Source organism: Schizosaccharomyces pombe (assembly GCF_000002945.2).
Source record: "Schizosaccharomyces pombe strain 972h- genome assembly, chromosome: I".
Taxonomy (NCBI): domain Eukaryota; kingdom Fungi; phylum Ascomycota; class Schizosaccharomycetes; order Schizosaccharomycetales; family Schizosaccharomycetaceae; genus Schizosaccharomyces; species Schizosaccharomyces pombe.
The window spans coordinates 4,010,239-4,026,555 of NC_003424.3; the positions used below are offsets into that span (position 1 = coordinate 4,010,239).

Here is a 16,317-nt window from a genome sequence, read left to right on the forward strand (position 1 = left end):
GGGGGGGGGGGGGGGGAAAGAGTGAGAGGAGGAGGCAATGTTGGACGAGGAGAGGTGAGAGAGATAAGTGCCATGTACACAGTACCATAATAATAACACAGGGAGAAGTCCGTCGCACCGCGCTGTAACTGTGGTGCAAGTAGTTAGGGTAGTAGTGAATGGACTACGGGTACAATATGAGAGAGTATGCAACAAGGAGGAGAAATGGTTACAACCATCAACGAGCTTCTAATACAACGCTGGATAGGCCAAATAATGAACGTTAGAGAAAAAAAAAGTTTTTGTTTACTATAGTGAGAGTTCAGTTAATGATTGTTTACGAGTAAATGAATGGATTATGAAATATGATTTACGTTATTGTTTAAACTTTCTTGTAACATTTGGGCGAAAAATATTGGCTAAGTAATAAGTAAGAATGTTTTTGTTTACGTTTTTTTAAAAAAAGTATCATAAACAATATGTAAAGATGAAAAGAGTAATGAATTCTAGAAGGAAAAGAAATTGTTTTGGTTTTGTCAACATAACAGAATTAACTCGCCTCGCCCGCATATTTTCATTAGCATTCCGTATTAACAATGTCACACACTGTCTCTGTCTATGGAAGAAGTATGTTGGTAAACAAGGGTTTAGTCTTAGGGCCCACTTTTGGTGGTAGAATGCGGTAGTAAAAACAGATGGGTATACAAGGACTAGTAAGTGAGAGAAAGGGGGGAGGAGCAGTAGCACCACGATTGTATGAAATGAAATGAAATGATATGATATGATTTTTTTTGATAGGGATTTAATGAATTTTTTTTTTAATCGACAACGAATTTTTAGTCGACAATAAATTTCTTTTAGTCGACAATTTTGTTTGCTTCTAATAGTATCAAAAGAGATTTTGTTTATTTGTTTGTTTAGAAAGATTTCAATGGAGAGGGGCAATTTTTCTTGTTTGTTATCCACTGTATTGTGTCGTCTGTTTTGTTTCTGTATTGTGTCGTCTTTACTGCATCCTGATGTCGGCCGCATCGGCCACACAAACTATTTGCGACCAATCTATACTACATGTCCATGGAGTGGAAAATATGAAAGCATAATGATAACAATGACTACGTTAACTGCACATACCACCATCTGGTGGCTGTTCAGAATTTGTGAAATGAATCGTCGTTACGTTTCTTCTACTTTAGACCTGAATGCTTAATCCCCCAGAAATAATGGAAAGATGTAGAAATGTAGGAAATTACGTTACATCCCGCTATTTGCAATTTTGTTACATGTCGCTATTTGCTACTATTGTTTTGTTGACTTGATTTCATAGCACAAGGTGGAAAAAGACAACGGAAACAATATGACTTAATCAAAACAATACCAGAATGGTTCTGATTCCATTCACTATAGTGGTTGGATATGAGCATAATGAATGGTAATGCAAAAGTTATTGCTATTCTATCAATTCTCATGCTGACATATGATGCAAACTTGTGCGCTTATCAAAAAATGGAAGGGCCTTACTACATACATGTGTAGTGGAAGAAAATTTTTATTTTCCTTCTTTCTTTTTCGCTTGACGAAACTTGTGTGTGTGTAAACGAGCTCGGTTTCATCGACCCAGCTGAAAACTGGCTACTTTTTTAGGGTACATTATTACATACAAAAGTTTCTTGCTTTCTTTTCTTTTTAACACATAATACCGAACTTGCAAATAGCTACTAGCGAGACCGTTATACGGCCAGTCAAGTCAACGCAAATGCTCATCATATACACGTAAAATATCATCAATTGGTTTGAGCCCAACGCAATAATGACTGCGAATGTTTGCTGTTAGATAGAACATTCCTTTTACTTTTTTTTTACTTTTACGGAAAAAGTATGTAGAAAGGCAAAGAAGGAGTTCTTTACACTCACTCGCAAAATTCCAATTCCACTTTCAATTGCAAAAAAAAATGCAATCCACAATTAAACAACCTCTAAGGAGAATACAGAAATCATCGCTTCCCACCTAATATATCTCACAGCGCATCCTAACGAATACAGTACCAAATTCAATAAAAAGACAACTAAAGAACGAGGATCAAATACGGTACTGCGCTACATCTCATAGCCGAGGTATTCTAAATAGATGCCAGTTAAGGTAAAATAAGCTTCCAAAAATGCAACTTAAAAAAGAATAGATTGTTGAAATGAAAAGTATACTTCTACAAAAAGGATGTTGGGAATAATTCTGTCATACCATACCGTGAATGTCGCAGAATGTTTCAATTTCAGTAGCACTGGCATTTTATCTTTTCTGACTTATTTTCAGTCCGGCTGTTCCCTTCTCTTTTGGTGTCCCTGTTGTCTTGGACAATTTGTCACCCCAAGGACCCTTGTACTTGGTTGTTTAAACAACTAGCTCGTTAGATTGGAATTTGCTTTTCGGGAATTCTGGGACTTGCTTACTCTCCGTAACCTCATTTCTTTTCTCCTGTCTCTTGCATTTCACACACCAATCCAAACAAGTTCAGCGTGAGGACTGCTTTAACATCCGTGATCGAGCCTAGACGGTTGTCCCAATGTTTAACAAGGAGCTCGATGTACTTTTTTATTTGGTCCGTTGACTTTCCGCAAACATGCAGTGAGAGAATACGGAAGTGAAGAGAATTTCGGTAATGTATCGCACGCACATATAGGAACAAGAACAATTCATATCCATCTATGTCTCTTCCGGTTTATCTGAATGATTTGTTGCTTTCTATTAATTCGTTAACCAAGCAACCACGAGGCCCCATCATTCTGCCAAATTGACTTTCACAATCATTGCACAACTATTGCTTCAAGCTCCCTACAAGGTATCCAGTGAGTATCAATATTTTAGCAGCATCGATTTGTTACTTACTGTTTGGAAAAAAATCGGGGCAGATGAGCACAAACAAAAAGCAACAAAACTCTGAAATTTTTATATAAAACATGGATTCTCAAACTCCGATCCCACAAAATCCCTCTACTGCTTTAGTTTAACCTCAGGGGAAGCGGAAACCGACAACTGTCCGCAGAACCGTTATTGGCTCGTTTGTTCCAAACTCTAGCAGTGCGAAAGTGAAATTTTTACAGTATGCAGGCAGGTCCTTCTTGCAAGACACTATAAAGTAAAAGTTTTTTAAACAATTCGACATTCCGGCGAATGTGAAAATGTAACTGTGTGAAATGTTGACTATACAAGTGCATTAAGCAAAAGATCTCATCGTAATTTTCGATCTTCAATTTATCAAACTTTCAACCGTTTTTAAACCGTATGACCTTTTAATACGTAAACAGTTTCTCATTTTTTTTATGTTTTACTGCATTAATCACACACAATAAGATTTTATTTCCATTTCATTCAAGTTGCCAAGTTATTTCTATTTAGTATATTAACAACTAAAACACAACTGGCTGGCTATGCAAGTAATTATTATTCTCTAACATAGAGATTCTTATTTTTTTTGGTACACAAGTTTATGAGTCGTTAAAACCTTTTTAAATCGTGCAACATTGATTCATCTCAGTATACTCGATTATCCCTGTGTTCGATATCCCGCAGCTGTAGCCGATACTGAATGTTAACAGTCCACAGTCTATTTATAGCTAGCTCTCTGATATCGGACAACAGGCAATACCGCTTCATTGACCTCTCGTGACAAGCGGCTTTTTTATAAAGGATGTATTGATATCTTTGAAGAAGAAGAAAATCGGCAAGTTTTTCATTTTACTTTAAACATTTGAATTTGGTTTTGCTATTCTTGCTTTTCCTTCTACAATACTTTTCCATATGGGGTAATAGTGTGACCGATCAACATTGCGTTATTTAATATTCAGATTTCAACGGAATAAAATAAAACCTCAATTTAAATTAATGTAGTTTTGATATACATCTTTAATAAGTAATATAGTAAGATACAGAAATCACCTTAACCATTTCTAGGGCACTATGTTGGCCTACCTTTCCTCCTATTAATTAACATAATGTTATTAATTTACAATCATCAAATAAATCGAAAACCCACTTTTTATGCTATAGGAAAGGGTTTGTAGTTCATTTACTTCGTTGGGGAATTTGCTTCTTTTACTTTTGTGTGATAAAACTCGATAGACTAAATATATGGATTCATCATGATTGTTCAAGGTTGAGAAAAATGTTAATTGTATGAAACGAAATAAACCCACATGATGTTTGTTCATCCTCAATTAGTAAACATTCACCTTTATTGAGCTTCTTTCTCTTTTCGTCAAGTTTACCTCTTTGTTTACATTTAAAAAAAGATGTTCTTCAAACACTTTATTGTTGTAGGTAACAACAGCTAGTCATGTTAGGAACCACGACTTTCTCATATACAACGTATTCTTACTTGTTGATCTGCTGCATCCAACTCCTTTGCTTATTCGAACCTTCTAAACCTGGTTCCATTCCATGAAATTGATTCCCCTTAACCTTGCATAGCACACCTTTGAAGTTCCTTACTCTTTACATATGCTGCTTGTGTAAATTAGTCAATAACATTTAAAGAACTGATTTTATTGAAAAAACAACAAAAGCGTTATTATATTTATTCCTCTTTTTTTTAAACAGGTGTTTTGGGGCCGTTCATAGGTTTTTTGGGAAATCATATAAATATATATATATATATATATATATTTTTTTCCGCACATTTACTTGCAATACTCGCTCGTTTTAGTAATTGCATGAATCGTAGACAACTCTTCACTCTCCATTGTTGTGAAATTTTTCGTGGAGCATCTCGATTTAATATCCTGACTACTCCTTTGGTAAGTGTTTAACTTACCTAACTGTATATATTTACAAAATAATCATGGTTGAAGTCAGACATTCAATTCCTTGTGAAGAAACTAAACGCTTGGAGCTTAGTTTAAGTCAGCAAACGTATAGTCAACAGTACGCCAGCATCTATTTCGCCCGACTTACCGCTCTTCGACCCAGAATCACAGAAGCCGCTTCAAAAAAATGGCCGGATAAACAGCGATTGGAACGCGTTTTAGATGTTAAGTCAGATGAAGACTGTTGGGTTGTCGCTACCGCTTATATGACTACAGCTCTTAAGCCAAACGTTATGAACGATGTCACACAACTTCATACAATTGTCACCACTACTGAAGAATCTCCGTATGTTAGCCCAGAAGATGCTGCTTCAGGTGATATAGAATATGCTCTTGAGGATGACTATGGCCGTATAGATTGTAGCGGAAGCTTTTTGTATGACGCTGGCGTTGTTACAGGAGTTGTTCTTGCAGTTTTGGGCCATGAAGATGAACAAGGTCGTTTCGTTGTCGTTGACGTTTGTTTTCCAGGCATCTTCTCTCATTCCATTCCAATGACTACAGATGAATCGCAAGCTCAACCAGAGTACATTGCGGCAGTCAGTGGCTTAGGTCTCTCAAATGACGGCATAGAAGGCATTCAAGTTCATCAGCTTGTAGATTTCCTAAGAGGAACACTTCCACATGTCTCTTCCTTTTCCCCTTCCTCCATCAAAAGGCTAATTATTCTCGGAAATTGCTTAGCACCTTCTATAGAAATTGCCGACTCCGCTTCTGCGTCCGTGCCCATTGGCAAGAAAAAAGTAAAAAGATATGGCTATGACACGTCTGCTTACAATCCAAATCCCACCTTCCAACTAGATAATTTTCTTGATCAAGTGTGTTCCAGCATAGATGTCACTTTAATGCCTGGTCCTTATGATTACAGTTCAACTATCCTTCCTCAACAGCCTTTGCATCCCGCTTTACTTACTAAATCAAAAGTTTGGTTGGGATCTTCTTTACAAACAGTTACGAATCCCACTTGGCTTTCTCTTGGCAATCATTTTGTGTTGGCTACTAGCGGCCAAAACATTAATGATCTCCGAAAATATCATCCCAAAAAATCTTCACTTCAATGCATGGAAAACACTTTACTATGGAATCATATCACACCTACCAGCCCTGATACCTTATGTAAGTAATCTGTACATTTTTCAAACGATATATTTGCTAATGATTTTAGGGTGCTATCCTTTCACCGACAAAGATACATTTGTAATGGAGGAAATGCCTGATCTATATCTTTGTGGTAATCAACCGAAATTTGGCTGCAAAACAGTCATTAATGAGGGAAACAGAATACAATTGGTTTCCGTTCCCGAATTTCGTAAGACTGGTGTACTTGTTCTCATAAATATGCATACGCTCAACGTAGAAATTATTCAATTCCGCCCCATGTCAGTCAAAGCAGAGACTCCAATTACTTCTTAATGCAAAATATCTTGAATATTTAATCATGTATTTATTAAATAAATAAGTTTTTTCTTACTGTTGTCATCATAATTATCTGATCTACACGTCTCATTGAGTTCTTTTGTCAAACAAATGAGAATTATTACCACTGTGGAACGTGAACTCCGTAGGTTCAAAAACGTTAGTTGCATTCTGTAGGGAGCGCTGGTTTTTAGGAATTCCTAATTGGTCTAATAACTCAGTCGACTTGGTTGGCATTATAGGTTGTAGGAGAATTCCGCTAATGCGTAGGCTGTGAGCTACTAACATTAAAGTGTCAATCTTTTCTTGAGAATCATCTGATAATTTCCAAGGTTCTTTCAATTGAAAAAGCTTAGTGACTCTTCTTAAAACAGACTGAACAAGATTAATAACCTCGTAAACACACCCACCATCTATGCTTTGCGCGCAAACAACAGGAAGTTCTATAAGTTCGTGTACAATATCTTCGTATTCTGTAAAATCATCCTTTTTATGCCATTGCTTCTGTATTTCATTGGAAATGAACAGTTTCTTCGATTGCAATCGAGAAAGTAGCACACCTAAAGATCTTCTTAAGTCGTGTTCTTCGTCTTTTTCTAGCTCTTCAATATCAAAATTAGAGTCGGACGTTAGTCTCCCACGTTTTAATAAATAATATCGAATAGTGTCAACTCCGTATTTTTCAATTAACCAAAAAGGATCAACAACATTGCCTAAAGATTTGGACATTTTAACTTTGTTCATTGTCCAATGCGAATGTACAAGGATTTTTTCTGGTAATGGAAGCCCAGCAGCCATTAGAAAAGCGGGCCAGTAGATGCAATGAAACCTGATTATATCCTTTCCAATTACATGCATATTTGCAGGCCAACCAGCGCTAAGACTTGATTTCTCGTTCAACCATGGATACCCAATGACACTGATATAATTTATTAAAGCATCTAACCATACATAAATAGTTTGTTGTGAATTACCAGGAACCGGAATTCCCCAAGAGAGTCTTTGCTTAGGTCGCGAAATGCTCAAATCGCTGATTCCTGTTTTAAGCTCTTCTAGAACCTGAGTATGGAAAATGGACGGTTGAACAAAGTTAGGGTTTTTATTGTAATGCTCAATTAGCCGCGATTGAAATTTAGAGAGAAGAAAATGGTAATTCATCTCACTAGACCATTGAACCTCTTTTCCCGTTTCCATTGAGACTCTTTTCTCCTGCTTTGTAGCAGGATCCACAACTTTTTGAATGGCTGATTCTGGATAAAACGTCTCGTCACTCACACAATACCATCCTTCATGGCGTTCAAACGAAATCATTCCAGCTTTTTGGATTGTTTTCCAAAACTCCTGTACAGATGCTTGATGTTTAGGGTTGGTAGTACGAATAAAATGCGTAAATTTTGTATTTGCTGCGACAGCGAGATCAGCAAAGCGTTTTGAGTTTCGATCACATAGCTGTAAAGGAGATACACCTTCGGTTTGGGCAACAGTCTGTACTTTTAGACCATGCTCATCAGTGCCAGTACTGGAAATGACGGAAACATCGGGTTTAAGATTTTGAAACCTGGCAATGGCATCCGTCAACACAAGACTGTACAAGTGACCGAGATGAGGTGCAGCATTGACATAGAAAATAGGTGTTGTAAGGAAATAAGGTTTTTTAGAAGATTCTGAAACTTGATGAATTAGCCTACAAATCCCTTTGCGCAGCATCTTGCTTCAGAAGACGTGTATGTATGTTTAGCGATCAACGTTAGTAATAATTTGTATATTTTAGGACTGCTGTCAGTAAACGTTAGTAATCGAAAACGAATATAATTCTTTAATTCATTGAGAATACAGCAGGGAAACCAGCAAGTGGAGAATACAGTGACACAGACGGTGCCTTGACGTACGTTAGTGGTGTATGTATATCGAAAACTAAGCTTGGTTTTGGATAATTGCTTTCTTCATGATTAATATGATTAATTTAATATCTTAGTAAAAATTCCTAATCAGTAGTTTAAGTCGTTTATTGGTTAAAAATAGAATGGTAGAATAAGACAAGTGATACACTAGGAGCTGATATTTAGTATACGCATAGACCCAAATTAATTCAAATGCTAGTATTTTTTGACTGTATAATAGTTTCTTCAAAAAGAGCTCTAGCAGCACTTCACAAAGGCCTAAAAACAGTAAAAAGATTGAAACTAGTGTATACAAAAATTAGGTGAGAAAATAAGATTGCATTCAGGAATTGATCGAGTCGAATTTTGTATTACCTTCAAGTATTTATCTTCCAGCAATGCGAAATCAAACTCATGTCAATGATTAAATAGAATAAAGAATCAATGCTGAATTTCTTTGAAATTGTTTTACGATATACGGTATAAAGAAGGATAAGTGTTTAAGATTCGAAATAGTGCTTTTTTAAAGAGATAATGATGTATTCCTTAAAATGATGCTGCACGGGATATTTCTTTGTTTAGCAATAAAGTAATTTGTGCCATTTACTGTTTCAATTTTTTCCAATATTTTTTTTTTTTTAAATTTGTTGTAATAATTTTTTAATTAAATTTTTTTTAAACAAGATATTCTAGCATATGCTGGCTAATTTTATTTTATTTACATATTTTTTAAATATTTAATAAAGTTTAACTATTGCTTCAATTTTTTCAAATACCTATTGAAAATGATTTTGAGCTGAATCACTGAGTGAATAAATCGATCCTTACAATAGCAGGCAATTGACAAGTTATAAGAAATTTAGTTGGAATCATTACATAGTTGCATTTTTAGAGTAACTGAATTTGAGTCATACACACATAAACTGAGTTCTTAAATGACTACGATAACCTCAGAATTACACACACGGTCATAGGGTAGGACATAGCTGGAATCTAAAAAATAAAAAAAAAAATACTGTATGTAATGCACAATATTATAGAATTTGTAGGAACTATAGAAAACAGATAATCCATAGATGCTTTGAGTAGGGATAAATCAACAAATAAAAGCATTTAAAACCAATTCGTATTTTCTTGATGCTTTGTTTACATACTTACTATGTACTGAGTATCTTATATCTACGCATCAGATAATCTACAGTAGTGCAAAGAGAATGCGTTATAAAATCTGAAGTTTCAAAGTTCATACTTGGTATATTTTGGGATGTCTACACTATAAAAGAGAATCTAAACCTCGATTAAAAAGATGGTCGTTCATAAGAAAATAAATGGGTCGGTAAAAGTTTCAATTTGTAATCATTGATTGCAAGCCCTGCTCATTTCCTAGGAAAACCATGACATAGTGATTTGCAAATATAAGTTTGCAAAATAGTATAATGAAACGCAGCGTAGTTGTAATCACAAAGACGCGGTTTTTGTGACATTTTGAACACACTACTCTAGTACGAACCATACTGACAAAGAAGTGTGCGGTTTGGTTTCACAATCCTTTATCTACTCATCTGTAATTCCTAACTCAGGCGCTTATTAAATTATTTAAAATCTGTGGAAATAATTGCGCCTTAAATGCATTAAAGCTCATTTGCACTTATAATATACTGTATAAATTAAATTGAATTCGACGTGAAATAAGCAGAAAAAAGGAGGAAAAATGACTAAACTCTGGGTAAATTTTTTCAGCCAGAAATTATTAAGGCTTTTAATCCCATCAATAATAGTGGTATTTGCTTTCGCTGCTCTATTTGCAATATACAGTCCCATTCAACTTGGAGGCATCAATTTCTATAAAAGAACCAACTTATTTACCGTTGAAGAATTGGGCGAAAAAGAATTGGAACTATCTAAGACCGTTACTATCGATATATACAGAAAAGCAATGTGCATGGATGATTTGGAGCAATCGCGCAAATGTACAACGTTCGGTTTGGATCCACCGATTTCTGCTCACTTATTTTACACATATAACCGTGATACGGGTATGAATAGAGTTGCGAGACAATGGAATCGAAGAATTCCAAGGGTATTTCATACCATTAAGGGATCTAATTTCATTGAATTGTCTCAATTCACGGCATTTGAAGTCGAACTTCGCGTAAGCCACCCAAATTGGGCTTTTGTTAGTTGGTCACATGATGATTTAAACGAATTAGTTGACAAATCATATCATAATCTTCATAATGCCTGGTCTCAGTTATCGCGTGAAGCTAAAGATCAGTGGGGATTTTTATTGGGATTGTATGAGTATGGCGGTGTTTGGATGTCTCGTTCTTTACAGCTTAAAAAAAATATTGATAAATTTGTTTATGCGGCGGAGTTATCCGTAAAACAATTTACAGAAAATATCACATCTTCGACTGTTGAGGAGTTCCAACCGATTTTTATGGCCCCAAAGTCCCTACAGTATGACTTTATGATTGCTACTCCTAAGCATCCGTTTGTTCTCTCTCTCATTAACGAACTTTGCAAGTCGGAAGTTTTATTAAAAATCCTTTCTAAAAGGCCCTATCATGGTCTTGATGCAGCTGAAGCGTTGTTTGCAGAAAACCGAGAGTCTATTACAATTCGTGAGCAAGAATTCTTTGTCAACACTTATATCGATGACGGGAAAGTTTTTGTGAAGAATAACCCTCACATCATTTTTATCCCAACAGAAGCCTTTGCTTCAACTTGGGACTTCCTTCCTAGTGAAGAATCTTCTGAAATGTGTTTCGCCGACTCTCCCCTGTTTGACCCTGACTATTGCATTAGCCACAGTTCAAAACCGGATGGGAACGAACTTGCCATATACTGGTCTAATTCATTCGACTTGATAACTGCTTGATGATATTATGATGTTTCATCTTTTTATCTTTTCACAAATTTAATTTCATTCAGCAAACAATAAACCTGACTTGATCCTTTAACTTTTTTTTTCTCTCTAAGGTATCACCTACAGTTATGTGCGTTTCTTCCTAATCATAGTTTTTATTTAATACTATTGCTAAGCATCCGTTTTATAATCAAATATTTTCTGTCGTGGAACTGTCCTGCAGCTTGTTTTTCTAATGTGCCAACTATGTCTTTACATTTAATGTTCTATGGTTCTATTGTCTTTCTTTCTTTTTTTTAGTTTTTTATTTTATCAGATCTAGGAAAAGCTTGTTTCTTAGTTTTTTAAATTCGATCCTTCATTTATTGTTCAACTGTAAAGTTTGTGATACTTTTATAGCTACTAACAGGTAATCAATCTTGTTCTCTCCTCTCTAGATTTCATTTTATTACAAATTAATGTTATTTAGGCAACAGCTTTTTCCTAATCGATTATTAAGCTTTAGAAAATACTATTTTTGAATTGAACCCCTTGCCAATAATAAACCAACTATTGAGCTCGGTTCTTATTCTAATTGTATTTGTAATAGTGAACTAAGTATGCTAAAGGATTCCTTGTTTTTTAAGTCTTCCAGAAATCCAGAAAGAAGCTCAATCAAAACAGCAAATATTATTGGTAAGGAACAATTTCCTGATCATAATAATGGTAAATGAATTTGTCTCTTCAATTTTATTTTATGTCAGCAATACTACACTACGCTATAATACACTACGTTGAGTATCACTATATGTCACATGTTCTAATTATATATCGTACCATGTATGATACGATATGGAGATTGATCTTAATGATAATCTATTAAGATCAATATTATCTGAATACTATAAATAGAGCTACTGCTGAACCTCGTTCCTCAGTTCAGTTATGAGCTATATTAGTGATAGGTAACATTATAACCCAGTTAATACAATACCTATACTCAGTTGCTACTTATACAACCTGTGTATCGTAATATAATAGATCACAAGGAAAACTCACCGCAGTTCTACGTATCCTTAAATCAGATACCAAACTGCGTAGCTTACAATAACTGAACTCTTGTGATCTACAATTAACTCCTTTTAGGAAAAAGGAATTATTGAATAAATATATATCATAAATATATATATTTCTCTCCTTCTGGGTTCAAAGGAGAAGGAACTTTGGAAGGACTGTTATCCCTTTTGAAATCTCCCAAAGGGAAACATATACAATGTCCTACGCAAATTATCGTTATATGAAAGCAAGAGCAAAACGATGGAGACCAGAGAATTTGGATGGAATTCAAACATCAGACGAACATTTAATAAACCTTTTTGCAAAAATATTATCGAAGCATGTACCAGAGATAGGGAAATTCGATCCAAATAAGGATGTTGAAAGTTACATTTCAAAACTTGATCAACACTTTACTGAATACCCTTCATTATTCCCAAATGAGCATACTAAAAGACAGTATACATTGAATCACCTAGAAGAATTAGAGCAACAATTCGCTGAACGCATGTTTTCTGAGAATGGAAGTCTTACATGGCAAGAATTACTCAGACAAACAGGGAAAGTACAAGGATCCAACAAAGGTGATCGTTTAACTAAAACATTTGAAGGTTTTAGAAATCAATTGGACAAAGTTCAATTTATAAGGAAACTCATGTCAAAAGCAAATGTTGATGATTTCCATACTCGCTTGTTTATATTATGGATGCTGCCATATTCCTTAAGGAAATTAAAGGAAAGAAATTACTGGAAATCAGAAATCAGTGAAATTTATGACTTTTTAGAGGACAAAAGAACAGCCTCGTATGGTAAAACTCACAAGCGTTTTCAACCGCAAAATAAAAATCTAGGAAAAGAGTCCCTTTCAAAGAAAAATAACACCACTAATAGCAGAAACCTGAGGAAGACAAATGTTTCGAGAATAGAATACTCATCTAACAAATTCCTAAATCATACTAGGAAACGTTACGAAATGGTATTACAAGCTGAACTTCCAGACTTCAAGTGCTCAATACCCTGTCTAATCGATACGGGCGCTCAAGCAAATATTATAACAGAAGAAACTGTTCGAGCACATAAACTGCCTACCAGACCCTGGTCAAAAAGTGTGATATATGGTGGAGTTTATCCAAATAAGATTAATCGCAAAACAATAAAACTTAACATAAGTCTAAATGGAATATCAATCAAAACAGAATTCTTGGTTGTAAAGAAATTTTCGCATCCAGCTGCTATCTCCTTCACAACATTATATGACAATAACATTGAAATATCTAGCAGTAAACACACGCTCTCTCAAATGAACAAAGTTTCAAATATTGTCAAGGAACCTGAGTTACCAGATATCTATAAAGAATTCAAAGACATTACTGCAGAAACCAATACGGAAAAGCTACCAAAGCCAATAAAAGGGTTAGAATTTGAAGTTGAACTAACTCAAGAAAACTACAGATTACCTATCAGAAATTACCCGCTACCACCGGGAAAAATGCAAGCTATGAATGATGAAATTAATCAAGGATTAAAAAGTGGAATTATACGAGAATCTAAAGCCATTAACGCCTGTCCAGTAATGTTCGTTCCGAAAAAGGAAGGCACCTTGAGAATGGTGGTTGACTACAAACCTTTAAATAAGTATGTCAAACCCAATATATATCCGTTACCACTTATTGAACAATTACTTGCTAAAATACAAGGTTCTACAATTTTTACTAAACTTGACCTCAAAAGTGCCTATCACTTGATACGAGTAAGAAAAGGAGATGAACATAAACTTGCTTTTCGCTGTCCTCGTGGAGTTTTTGAATATCTAGTAATGCCTTATGGCATATCTACAGCTCCAGCACATTTTCAATACTTTATCAATACAATACTTGGTGAAGCCAAAGAATCACATGTAGTATGTTATATGGATGATATTTTAATTCATTCAAAATCGGAATCTGAACATGTAAAACATGTTAAAGACGTTCTACAGAAATTGAAAAATGCGAACTTAATTATCAATCAAGCAAAATGTGAATTTCACCAATCACAAGTAAAATTTATAGGGTATCACATTTCGGAAAAAGGATTTACGCCTTGTCAAGAAAATATAGACAAAGTCTTACAATGGAAGCAACCTAAGAATCGTAAAGAATTACGACAATTTCTAGGTTCTGTCAATTATCTTAGGAAATTCATTCCAAAGACATCACAATTAACACATCCACTCAATAATCTTTTGAAAAAGGATGTACGCTGGAAATGGACACCAACACAAACCCAAGCGATAGAAAACATTAAACAATGTTTAGTTTCTCCTCCGGTGCTACGACACTTTGATTTCAGTAAAAAGATTCTACTGGAAACTGATGCTTCAGATGTCGCTGTAGGAGCCGTATTGTCTCAAAAACATGATGATGATAAATACTATCCTGTTGGATACTATTCAGCAAAGATGTCTAAAGCACAATTAAATTATAGCGTATCGGACAAAGAAATGCTTGCAATCATTAAGTCTCTCAAACATTGGAGACACTATTTAGAATCCACTATCGAACCTTTCAAAATTTTAACAGACCATCGAAACTTAATTGGTCGCATTACTAACGAATCCGAGCCTGAAAACAAACGTTTAGCTCGTTGGCAATTATTTTTACAAGACTTCAACTTTGAAATTAACTACAGACCTGGATCAGCAAATCACATAGCTGATGCCTTATCCAGAATTGTTGACGAAACAGAACCAATTCCAAAAGATTCAGAAGACAATAGTATCAACTTTGTTAATCAAATCTCGATAACCGATGATTTTAAAAACCAAGTGGTTACAGAATATACGAATGATACAAAATTGTTGAATTTACTAAACAATGAAGACAAACGAGTGGAAGAGAATATCCAACTCAAAGATGGCTTACTAATTAACAGTAAAGACCAAATCTTATTACCTAATGATACTCAGCTGACTAGGACAATTATTAAAAAGTATCATGAAGAAGGTAAATTGATTCATCCAGGCATTGAACTTCTTACAAACATTATATTACGTAGATTTACGTGGAAAGGAATAAGAAAACAAATACAAGAATATGTACAGAACTGCCATACATGTCAAATAAACAAATCTAGGAATCATAAACCTTATGGACCTTTACAACCAATTCCCCCATCAGAAAGACCTTGGGAATCTTTATCAATGGATTTTATTACAGCTTTACCAGAATCATCTGGTTATAATGCACTTTTCGTGGTAGTTGACCGATTTTCAAAAATGGCAATCTTAGTACCTTGTACGAAATCCATTACAGCAGAGCAAACAGCTCGAATGTTTGATCAACGAGTTATTGCTTATTTCGGCAATCCAAAAGAAATCATTGCAGATAATGATCATATTTTTACTTCCCAAACGTGGAAAGATTTCGCACATAAATATAATTTCGTTATGAAATTTTCGTTACCATACAGACCACAAACTGATGGACAAACTGAGCGTACAAACCAAACTGTGGAGAAATTACTAAGATGTGTATGTAGCACACATCCAAATACATGGGTAGATCATATATCCCTAGTGCAACAATCTTACAACAATGCGATACATTCAGCAACTCAAATGACACCTTTTGAGATAGTACATCGCTATTCACCAGCTTTATCACCTTTAGAGTTACCTAGCTTTAGTGACAAAACTGACGAAAACTCTCAGGAAACGATCCAAGTATTTCAAACAGTTAAAGAACACTTGAATACAAACAACATAAAGATGAAAAAGTATTTCGATATGAAAATACAAGAAATTGAAGAATTTCAACCTGGAGACCTAGTTATGGTCAAAAGAACGAAAACAGGTTTTCTTCATAAATCCAATAAATTAGCACCTAGTTTTGCAGGACCGTTCTATGTGTTACAGAAGTCGGGTCCAAACAACTATGAATTGGATCTTCCAGATTCAATCAAGCACATGTTTTCATCTACTTTTCATGTTTCTCACCTAGAAAAGTATCGACATAATTCAGAACTCAATTACGCTACCATTGATGAGTCTGATATTGGAACAATTCTTCATATCCTAGAACATAAAAACAGAGAACAAGTACTCTACTTAAATGTCAAGTACATTTCGAATCTAAATCCGAGTACTATTATGTCAGGATGGACTACATTAGCTACAGCGCTACAAGCGGACAAAGCAATTGTCAATGATTATATTAAAAACAATAATCTAAATATCTGAGAACATATGACTTATCCTCAGATTTACATAGAAAATCTTGGGGAGGGCAATGTCAGCAATAC

General features: G+C 34.9%; 7 protein-coding genes and 8 long non-coding RNA genes across 15 annotated transcripts, besides 2 other annotated features; 6 read left to right on the forward strand and 9 right to left on the reverse strand.

The window, feature by feature from the left end:
- Nucleotides 1-7: 7 nt before the first annotated feature.
- On the forward strand, nucleotides 8-362 carry SPOM_SPNCRNA.3787. Its single transcript, NR_193150.1, has one exon. It is a non-coding gene; the product is annotated as a non-coding RNA (long non-coding RNA).
- On the reverse strand, nucleotides 354-1,011 carry mug155 (the record flags this gene model as incomplete). The annotated part of the gene is made up of 1 exon (NM_001019836.3): nucleotides 354-1,011. One exon carries the CDS (start codon nucleotides 1,009-1,011, stop codon nucleotides 448-450), a length of 564 nt encoding a protein of 187 aa, NP_594405.1. The 3' UTR covers nucleotides 354-447.
- On the forward strand, nucleotides 675-1,079 carry SPOM_SPAC27E2.12 (uncharacterized protein; the record flags this gene model as incomplete). Its single annotated transcript, NM_001356145.1, has 2 exons — nucleotides 675-692; nucleotides 867-1,079. 2 exons carry the CDS (start codon nucleotides 675-677, stop codon nucleotides 1,077-1,079), a joined length of 231 nt encoding a protein of 76 aa, NP_001343018.1.
- A 1,100-nt stretch (nucleotides 1,080-2,179) lies between these two features.
- Nucleotides 2,180-2,601, reverse strand: SPOM_SPAC27E2.14 (uncharacterized protein). The gene is made up of 2 exons (NM_001356146.2): nucleotides 2,425-2,601; nucleotides 2,180-2,373 (listed from the first exon to the last, which is right to left on the reverse strand). The coding sequence occupies exons 1-2, from the start codon at nucleotides 2,437-2,439 to the stop codon at nucleotides 2,284-2,286; spliced, it is 105 nt and encodes a 34-aa protein (NP_001343079.1). The 5' UTR covers nucleotides 2,440-2,601; the 3' UTR covers nucleotides 2,180-2,283.
- Nucleotides 2,602-4,200: 1,599 nt separating this feature from the next.
- Nucleotides 4,201-6,282, reverse strand: SPOM_SPNCRNA.3788. The gene has a single exon (NR_193151.1). It is a non-coding gene; the product is annotated as a non-coding RNA (long non-coding RNA).
- On the forward strand, nucleotides 4,812-6,319 carry cdc1 (DNA polymerase delta small subunit Cdc1; the record flags this gene model as incomplete). The annotated part of the gene is made up of 2 exons (NM_001019837.2): nucleotides 4,812-5,952; nucleotides 6,002-6,319. 2 exons carry the CDS (start codon nucleotides 4,812-4,814, stop codon nucleotides 6,247-6,249), a joined length of 1,389 nt encoding a protein of 462 aa, NP_594406.1. The 3' UTR covers nucleotides 6,250-6,319.
- On the reverse strand, nucleotides 6,296-8,150 carry msm1 (methionine--tRNA (Met) ligase). The gene has a single exon (NM_001019838.3). The coding sequence runs from the start codon at nucleotides 7,957-7,959 to the stop codon at nucleotides 6,340-6,342; it is 1,620 nt and encodes a 539-aa protein (NP_594407.1). The 5' UTR covers nucleotides 7,960-8,150; the 3' UTR covers nucleotides 6,296-6,339.
- On the forward strand, nucleotides 7,891-8,381 carry SPOM_SPNCRNA.3789. Its single transcript, NR_193152.1, has one exon. It is a non-coding gene; the product is annotated as a non-coding RNA (long non-coding RNA).
- Nucleotides 8,382-9,636: 1,255 nt separating this feature from the next.
- pvg2 (Golgi 4,6-pyruvylated galactose (PvGal) residue biosynthesis protein Pvg2) lies at nucleotides 9,637-11,816 on the forward strand. The gene has a single exon (NM_001019839.3). It carries the CDS (start codon nucleotides 9,844-9,846, stop codon nucleotides 11,011-11,013), a length of 1,170 nt encoding a protein of 389 aa, NP_594408.1. The 5' UTR covers nucleotides 9,637-9,843; the 3' UTR covers nucleotides 11,014-11,816.
- SPOM_SPNCRNA.3790 lies at nucleotides 10,378-10,641 on the reverse strand. Its single transcript, NR_193153.1, has one exon. It is a non-coding gene; the product is annotated as a non-coding RNA (long non-coding RNA).
- SPOM_SPNCRNA.3791 lies at nucleotides 11,129-11,707 on the reverse strand. Its single transcript, NR_193154.1, has one exon. It is a non-coding gene; the product is annotated as a non-coding RNA (long non-coding RNA).
- Nucleotides 11,739-12,087: an LONG TERMINAL REPEAT.
- A 137-nt stretch (nucleotides 12,088-12,224) lies between these two features.
- Nucleotides 12,225-12,691, reverse strand: SPOM_SPNCRNA.3792. The gene has a single exon (NR_193155.1). It is a non-coding gene; the product is annotated as a non-coding RNA (long non-coding RNA).
- Nucleotides 12,254-16,255, forward strand: Tf2-6 (retrotransposable element/transposon Tf2-type; the record flags this gene model as incomplete). Its single annotated transcript, NM_001019840.1, has 1 exon — nucleotides 12,254-16,255. One exon carries the CDS (start codon nucleotides 12,254-12,256, stop codon nucleotides 16,253-16,255), a length of 4,002 nt encoding a protein of 1,333 aa, NP_594409.1.
- Nucleotides 13,019-13,773, reverse strand: SPOM_SPNCRNA.3793. The gene has a single exon (NR_193156.1). It is a non-coding gene; the product is annotated as a non-coding RNA (long non-coding RNA).
- SPOM_SPNCRNA.3794 lies at nucleotides 13,964-14,165 on the reverse strand. Its single transcript, NR_193157.1, has one exon. It is a non-coding gene; the product is annotated as a non-coding RNA (long non-coding RNA).
- A 50-nt stretch (nucleotides 16,256-16,305) lies between the features above and the next one.
- Nucleotides 16,306-16,317: part of an LONG TERMINAL REPEAT that runs on past the window's edge.

Excerpts from the sequence above, each read along its gene's own strand:
- msm1 (NM_001019838.3), bottom strand. The coding sequence starts at position 7,959 with ATGCTGCGCAAAGGGATTTGTAGGCTAATTCATCAAGTTTCAGAATCT.
- pvg2 (NM_001019839.3), top strand. The coding sequence starts at position 9,844 with ATGACTAAACTCTGGGTAAATTTTTTCAGCCAGAAATTATTAAGGCTT.